The 8,660-nt window shown below is 47.8% G+C and overlaps 1 protein-coding gene across 1 annotated transcript; it reads left to right on the top strand.

Moving 5' to 3' along the window:
• The first annotated feature begins 3,211 nt into the window (after window positions 1-3,211).
• Window positions 3,212-4,783, top strand: LOC122374877 (potassium voltage-gated channel protein Shal-like). Its single transcript, XM_043353920.1, has one exon. The coding sequence runs from the start codon at window positions 3,665-3,667 to the stop codon at window positions 4,781-4,783; it is 1,119 nt and encodes a 372-aa protein (XP_043209855.1). The 5' UTR covers window positions 3,212-3,664.
• Window positions 4,784-8,660: the final 3,877 nt, after the last annotated feature.

The raw sequence follows: 8,660 nt of genomic DNA, 5'->3' as shown, positions 1-8,660 counted from the left end.
GGGTTCGAGATGGTAACTGAATGTAAATGCTCCACGCAAGTGTGACACAAAACTGGATTGCCCGGTAGACGGTACCTTCTGCTGTAGGTGCTGGTACATATCGTCTTTCCCTACCTTTGAGGACATATTTTGTCGCCGCTGTTCCAAAGAACGTCTACGATACAGATTGCAGAGACGTGCCCTGGCGGGAGCCCGGTAAAAACTAGTGATGTCAATTTCAGAAAACATGTGTCCAATGTCAGTCCAATGTCCAATGCTGGCGTCGACTGTCCGTCCAAAAATATCCAAGCCAGCCATTTGTCCAAAGATGTCCGACATTTACGCAATAGTTTACACTCAACACCGTTATTTAATTTGCTGTTAATGTATCGTTACCAGCTCAAAAGTGTTTATCATATCGAAAGCTGGGCTTTTTAACCCTCGCTCATGTAGGGGGGGGGGGTTGGTGCAACCCCCCCCTCCTGAGGCTTTTCGGAAATAGTGCAAAAACGGCGGCGCGCAGCGCCGCCAAAGTTTGGGTACCTTATGGGGCAAACCTTGCGCATCTTTTGATAAAAAAATTTGACCGGGTCATGTCAGGTCACGGAGTTATGACGTCACAAAGGGAACAGCCTCCGGCCGGATTTTCACAAACTGAGTGCCAACGCCCGAGGTTTCCTGCCGGTGGTACGGACATCGGTTGATGGATCGTGATGAAACTTCCCATGCATGTTGGGGCAAGTATTGGCTATCATATGGTATAAGAAACTTGACCGGGTCAGGTCAGGTCACGGAGCTATGACGTCACAAGAGGAACAGCGTCCGGTACTATTTTTGAAAAGCGCCCGAACCACTATTTTGCTAATTCTTGTCACCTCAATGGGAATATGCAGCAATATTAGCTTCTATAGGGAGCAAATGGACCTCCCAAATCCAAAAATACAATCAGATTTCAAAAATTTAAATTTTGATTTTTCGAATTTCTGCCGCCGACTGTGACCTTGCCGACTTCCGGCGCTCCCAACGCGCCATTTTTGGAGCTAGGGAAACGGAATACATACCAAACGATAGAAAATTGATCAAGGAACACGATAGTGAAGGTTTCAAGTCGATATCTCCCACCGTTTTGCCGCAATCGCCGCCGAAAGTTGAAAAAAGTCTATTTTTCCGAGAATTTGACCTTTGACCGGTCAAAAGTAGGTCAAATGTTGACCTAGGACCAAAAAATATACCACCAATCGCGAGATCTCGGCGAGAGCAATCCGTTGGTCTTTTCCGCTAAGCTCTACGACGCTCCGTTTTCAAACGCCAAGGGGGGGGGGGTCGCACCAACCCCCCCCCCCCCCTGCATGGGCGAAGGTGGCAGATCGCCGTTTACGGGCGAGGGTTAATAGGCAATCAATGTTAAACACGATTACTTTATGAAAATGTTGAGGTGTAGCAAGCGATTGTCCAAAGTTGTCCAAAGCCTGCTGTCATTGTCCAACCGAATTCCGAATTGGACATTGGACAAAATCGGAATTCCGAAGATTCAAGTTCCGATTGACACCACTAGTAAAAACGTTCCCTGGCTGGTAGGCTGCACCGCGGGACGCCAATGCCGTGCGGTACAGTATCATATCAGGCGGCTGACAACTAACGCCATCTATGAGGCAAGTAAGTAAGCACTCTCGTTGCAGCGGTTACGTAGACATTTGAAAGTGCGTTCGGCGTTCATTCCTGTTGTTTCTGTTTCTGAAAAGCGTGAGGTTGATGTGACTTCATTTGTTTTCAACAAAATTGAGCAGCTCTTTCATCAGTCGCATATTCGAGAGCACTTTCATTTCATAATTTAGAGCTGCTGAAACGCATAATGCCAGCTGGCGATACCGTACGAGAACATCTCCGGCCCTGCCAGACTGGTCATCATACGCCACTCTTCTATCCCTTCAGCCTCTATCGAGACGACGTTCCTCTGCGCACGAGCGACAGTCTGCGAGCCGTGCGATCGACTCGCCAGTGACCCGGCGCGCCTGTGTTTGTTGTCGTTGGCCCGCCGGCCTCTCAGTCGCATGGGCACAGATTAAGAGGTGACACTGGCGTCACGAGACACATGTCACAAATGACAGCTGTCACCTGGTGAATGCCAAGGCTGAGTCTGTGACGGGCTGGGTGAGGTCGAGTGTCGAATACCTCACAGGTAGCTAGATATAGATAGATATTGGTGCCGTGGAGATGTCAGATAACATACATATTGCTAGAAGTGTAAGTAAGTACCTATAGTTTTTTAAAAGATGAAAAAATCGTAAATGTATTAAAAAGCGTATTAAAAATGTTGAGAATATACCTATAAGCGCCGATGACCACTGTAGTCCGGACGCCCCCCCCCCCCCGAATATACGAGTACCTACCTATAGATAAAACATGAAAGGGATATGGCTTGTTAAAATTTGGATATTTCAGTTGTTTTGAGATAAAAAAAATTGAGTGACGTGACGCAATTCACATTCGAGTATGCTTATAAAACTATTGCATTGGTATTTACACAGGCCATAACAACTGCATTACGTACCGACTCTTTAGTGCTCTCACCGACTATTTTAATTGTTCTAAAACATGTGGCTACATTTTCCACCGTCACGCATTTGCACAACTGCAAAAGCGGTGACGGATATCGTGGTCCGTGAATTACACTGGCTATAATGAATCACTTCGCTGGCTTTGCCCGTGAAATATTGTCACGGACTCACGGGCTCATTTGGATTGGAAAGAGACAGCAGCTTTTGCAAAAATGATGGTACGAGTAGGTATACAATGCATATGTCTCATTTTTATCTCAGATTGCAGAGTAAATCAGTGACATAAAGAACCTTTGTCATGATGGGATGAGAATGTAAGTGTTTGGAACGAAAAGCTGTTCGCTGATTTGCCTCCGCATATCTCACCTTTGACCTTACTCATCATAGTAAAGTAATCGGTCAGTGGGGATCAGCATGAGTCAGCTCTTGTAGTGCCGCAATGTTTGGCAGACGGCACGCATCAGAGTGCAGAGAGTTGACCCTGGCGAATGCTGCAGCGGCGCTTCAAACATGTCAATAATCCAATATGTATACCTACCTATACATAGAACGTTCTGTTGAAAGGTTCAAATGTTTTTTTTTTTGTCATCCTTATCGAATAAAGAGTGTTTAAAACATCGCTGAAGGTAAGCTATGCAATTACATGGACCTCTAGGTACATGTCGGATGGAATGCGTGTTTTATTTCCTGAATTAGTCATTTTGTTGTCGCCTTACGCTTTCATCTCGTATCCTCTCACCTTGCATTAGATTCGGTGGTCGATTTTCCTCTCAGAGTCCGTTCAGACGGCAGCCAATACTCCATGGTATGCCGTTCAGTCATCTGTGAACCCAGCTGACTGTCCAGTCACTTAGTTGACTGGCTCATCTCCCGACCCAGTCAGCTGACCATGAATGACAATCTGCCGGTCGGCCGTTGTCATGGCAACCCGGGAAACAGGCGACTTCTGGCGAGCTGGTGCCGCAATCAATCGGCGGCCGGCGCGCGCGCAGCCGCCGCCGCCTCGGCGGAGCGCCGCTGACAGTCGGCGGCCGGCGGCGGCACGGGTGCGGTGCGTGCGGCGGGGAATGTGAACGCCGGAGCCGGAGCCGGAGCCGGGAGCCGAGTGCCGGAGCCGTGCTGAGGCGATGGCGTCCGTGGCCGCGTGGCTGCCGTTCGCCCGCGCGGCGGCCATCGGTTGGGTGCCGATCGCCAACCAGCCACTGCCGGAACCGCCCGTGGCGCGCGACCGGCGCCGCGCCGATGATGAGAAGCTCATCATCAACGTGTCCGGTAGGAAATTCGAGACTTGGCGCAACACGGTGGAAAAATACCCGGACTCGCTGCTCGGCTCCAACGAGCGTGACTTTTTCTATGAGGAGGACACGAAAGAGTATTTTTTCGACCGGGATCCAGACATTTTCCGGCATATCCTTAACTATTACCGCACGGGGAAGCTGCATTACCCGAAACACGAGTGTCTGACCAGCTACGACGAGGAGCTGGCCTTTTTCGGAATCATTCCAGACGTGATCGGAGACTGCTGCTATGAGGACTATCGAGACAGGAAACGTGAGAACGCCGAACGCCTTCTCGACGACAAAATGTCAGAGAACGGCGAGGGCACGCTCGTGCCGCTGGCCAGTCTGCGCGAGAAGATGTGGCGCGCCTTCGAGAACCCCCACACCTCGACGGCGGCTCTGGTGTTCTACTACGTCACCGGCTTCTTCATCGCCGTCTCCGTGCTGGCTAACGTAGCGGAAACGGTCTCCTGCGGAGAGGTGCCTGGCAAGGCAGAGCCGCTGCCGTGCGGTGAGCGCTACGAGGTCATCTTCTTCTGCCTAGACACGGCATGCGTGATGATCTTCACGGCCGAGTACCTGCTGCGCCTGTACGCTGCGCCCGACCGCTGCAAGTTCGTGCGCAGCGTGATGAGCATCATCGACGTGGTGGCCATCCTGCCCTACTACATCGGACTGGGCATCACCGATAACGACGACGTGTCCGGCGCGTTCGTCACGCTCCGGGTGTTCCGCGTCTGTCGGATCTTCAAGTTCTCGCGTCATTCCCAGGGACTGCGCATCCTCGGCTACACGCTCAAGTCGTGCGCCAAGGAGCTGGGCTTCCTGGTGTTCTCGCTCGCAATGGCCATCATCATTTTCGCCACCGTCATGTTCTATGCCGAGAAGAAGCAGAAGGGCTCGACGTTTACGTCCATTCCGGCGTCCTTCTGGTACACGATTGTTACCATGACGACACTTGGGTGAGTACCTCAATGTGCGACCGCCGACCACATATCGCTTTTTATCACGATTTGCCGTCTTTGGATGCCAGTGAATTTGGAATTACTGTGGGAGGATAGGTAGCGCAAAAAAAGACAATATGTAATTGCATAGCACCTAGTACCTTGATAAGTTGGCATTGCATGCAGCTTGGTGAGCCTTATTACCTTAAGTAATCTAATAAGTTTTATTTTTATCGGGATTCATAATTCTTTAATCGCCTTTTAGGGTGCTTATTTTGCTTGATTACCTATAACCTATTATATGCTGTACATGACGTATGCTTATAATTTCAAAGAAACAAGAATTAAAATAGTTTGGAGGTAAGGCAAGTACGGGAATGCCACGTTTTTATGAGGCTCTACGCAAAGATAACCGATGATCATTTTATCATTATTTTTTAATCTAAGCTTCATGAACATACCTAGCTAATCAGTGTACACGCTTTCACGAACAGTTGATGGCTATGAATTCGCATTTAACCCTCGCCCGCACATGCCATTTTCCCATCCTAGAACGCACATGGGGGGGGGGGGTGGTTGTCACCCCCCCCGCGCCATTTCGTTCCTGTTGGAGATAGAGCTTAGCAGTAAAGACAAAAAAGATTCTTTGGGAAGAGACGAATCCAATGATACCCAGTTTTACCTTCTCAGGTCAGTCATTGACCTTCCAGGTCAGGTCAAACTAAAAAATGTTGCTGTTTTGGGTCACCGTTGGATATCATGTGTGCTGCTTATCAAATACCGATGACGATGCTGTTTTCTGGTGCCAGCTAGAACCTCTTAATCACACTACCCGACCAGAATTTTGCTGCTGAGGTCATTTCAGGTCAAGTTAGGTCAAGGTCAATTATATGTGTTTGTATGTCTGTGTGTGTCTGTGTGTATACTGATGTGTGCACCGATTGTTTTTGGGTCCATATTACATGAAATCATGATCTGAGAAGCTTTTACCAAAAATGCAGTCAAAAAACTTCAAAAAAAGTAAATTCAGCTTGCCTAAAACGCAATTATCTTAGGTGACCTAGGTTGACCTTGACCCTGACCTTGACCCCTGTACATCGTCAAACAACATGTTCCATGATAGGTAGGAGGTAAGACTGGCAAAAAAGGCCGAAATCAGGGTGTCAAAAGCTCATAAGGCCCATGGGAAACGCAAGATGTTGAGAATTGGCCATTTGGGTCATGACATGACCTGAAAAACAAGGTCATATCTCCGAAACCAAAAATCACAGAAACTTGAAATTTTCAGTGGACATCAAGAAAGGATAGAGGAGCAGCTATACGAAAAATCAGCCTTCTAGCTCTAAAAATGTTGAGTGCAGAGCAGAAAGACTACCTGGGGGGTGGCAACCACCCCCCCCCCCCCATGTGCGGGCGAGGGTGTATATTGAAAACTCGATTTTTTATCAGTTCTTCTCCGTATAAGTACAACAAAAGAAATAACAACAATATATCGTATAGCAGAAGAGCCCAGCATGCAACGCATCACCATGTTGTCGATTATCATATCAAAAGATAATTTAGCTGCCGAAATCACCTTTTTTTCTGAAAAAAATGTTTGGTGCAAAACGAACGACAGCCATACCTTTACGCATTTATTTTATGGATTCATGGCTTTATTTTCCTCAATCGTCTAATTAAAGCCTAATATATGTAACTATGAGGCAAGTGTTTTACCAACGAATATACAATAACGACTGCATGACCTTTTCAACGACCGCATGCCGTATGGATGTACCGGCATAAACATGTGCGTCTTTTAATTTCTATTATAAGTGCAGCAGGTCGGTAAATTGGGGACTGTCTCAGCTCTTCTTTCTGGAGCGAAATCTAGGAAAATATGCCTGGTAGCAGAAGTGGCCTGTGTTAGATAACTACGAGCACCCGGATTGGCAGGCCCGGGTAAGCTGGCTTCCTAACTGGTTTGCATTAAAAGCAGCAGACATTCTGGCCTATCTTAATTAACTTTTACTCCCCTGTTTGGAATTTGTGAGTAGTTGAGCCGAATTATCTTGCATATATAACTCTATATAACTCATTGTAGGAAAGAGTTGTTTTGTTTTGGAAATACTTACTGAAATGTGCTACAATTCCATTTCATTTCCAGTCGAGCAAATATGATGCTCTCAAAAGTTGGAGCTTTGAGACAATGTTTCAGTCAGCATTTATCACGTTAGCTTCCAAAGAATTCATGCTGATAAACTGATAAAACAGTTTCCAGTTTGCTCACGAGGCCGCAAACATCTGATTTTACGTTAGACTGTGCCGATGGCATTTCTCGAAATCATTTCGTCGAATTCCGAGCGGATATTGTGTCCATGTTCAGCAGGGCATAAGTTTGAAAATGCTGCCAAATAGCCACTGAGAGGCTGAGCGCCTAGTGACAAGAGCGGGCTGGCGCTTCTGTCAGGTCTGGTGGCTGCCGGCCCGAAAGGCAAGCATATTTCTCAGGAACGGCTCTGTTTGGGAAATTGTCCGTGGCGTTAAATGTGTGAGACCGCCGGGTCCGCTGCAGGCGCCCAGTTGATCGCGCTAAGCTATGCGCCGGAGCGGAGCCACCAGCAACTTGCAGATCTCAGCGGTTCAGTTTCAGCAAAATGGCCTCGGCCCGGCTGTAAATGGCCGCAGTTTTAGCCGGGTCGGTGCGAGTGGAGGCGCTATTTTGGAGTGCGCGGACACCCATTAGCGCCGTTCGTCATGTCGCTGCAGGTACCGGCTCTGTGCTGACGCCGCTCTAATTGAGCTGGGTATGACGTCGAACTCAGTGCACTGACCCACACTGTTTGACGGTGAGTTCCAACGGCTTGCTGGTGCTTACAAACCACTATCGGGCACAGGGTCTCGATGTTGACACGCCGGTCAATATCTGTGTTCATAACAAACGGAGTCACGTGTTCACTAATGCCAGGCTGTCCAGTGCCAATCTGTGTACTCCGACCTGAGGCTAAGCAATCACTAAAGGGTTTCATGGGAGGCACACAAATGTCCCCAACGTAGCTCAGCGCCGAGGGCAATGACATTGGCAATTGATGATGCAATGAGATGAGAACTTGCAGGTAAATAAATTTTTGACAACATATAATCATTGATCACGTATGTCGTATGCTAAGTATAGACTTCAAAGTTAAGTCCTTTTAATGATTTTGCTTTTAATAGTAAAATTGATGAATGCTAGTAGGTAGTAGCAATTTACTGTCAACATTCTGCGGAAGCTAACTTATTCCATGAATGATGAATAAACTGGAGAATGCGACAATCAAACAATCATTTTCTTTTTTCTTATTAATTTTATTTTCCACTCGCTACCTTACCTAAATGCCTTGAATGATGAATAAGCCGAAGAAGTTAACAATAAGGTAGTCGATTTCATATTCATTTTGTTATTTTTTTTTTCATTCGCTGACTGTATTTCATGCTGACTGTAGTTGCCCCACGAGCTTCAGACGAAAGCTATCCACAGAATCCAGATCAAATCTAAAGGGACCGAGACAAGGTTAGTATGGGCGCTTACCATGCCAAAAGTCCTTGTCTACCGATTAGAGCCGACATAGGTATGTGACAGTTACACGGGCTTCCAGTCCACCCCGTGGCTTCACAGTTGGTTTGGACAGGACCAGGATGTTATAAAGGACTCCCAGGTCAGCCAGTACAGTTTCGATGGCTGAACTGTCTCTGAGAAGCCCTTTGATTCGAGAACCGCGACTGGTTGAGTACCGCTGCTGGGCCGTGGCGTCTGAAAAGGTCGCCTGTCACCCGGACGGACGAGCAAGAATCCAATCGCGACGGGTATCGAGTCGACCGGCGCTGGCGGCTGTCGAAGTGTAACGCAGCTTCTCCAGGCACTGCATTCCATGGACTGG

This window comes from Amphibalanus amphitrite, unplaced genomic scaffold, assembly GCF_019059575.1.
Source record: "Amphibalanus amphitrite isolate SeventyFive unplaced genomic scaffold, NRLGWU_Aamphi_draft 001730F_arrow, whole genome shotgun sequence".
NCBI lineage: Eukaryota > Metazoa > Arthropoda > Thecostraca > Balanomorpha > Balanidae > Amphibalanus > Amphibalanus amphitrite.
The sequence above is the reverse complement of the archived record's forward strand: the minus strand, read 5'-3'. Positions and strand labels throughout refer to the sequence as shown.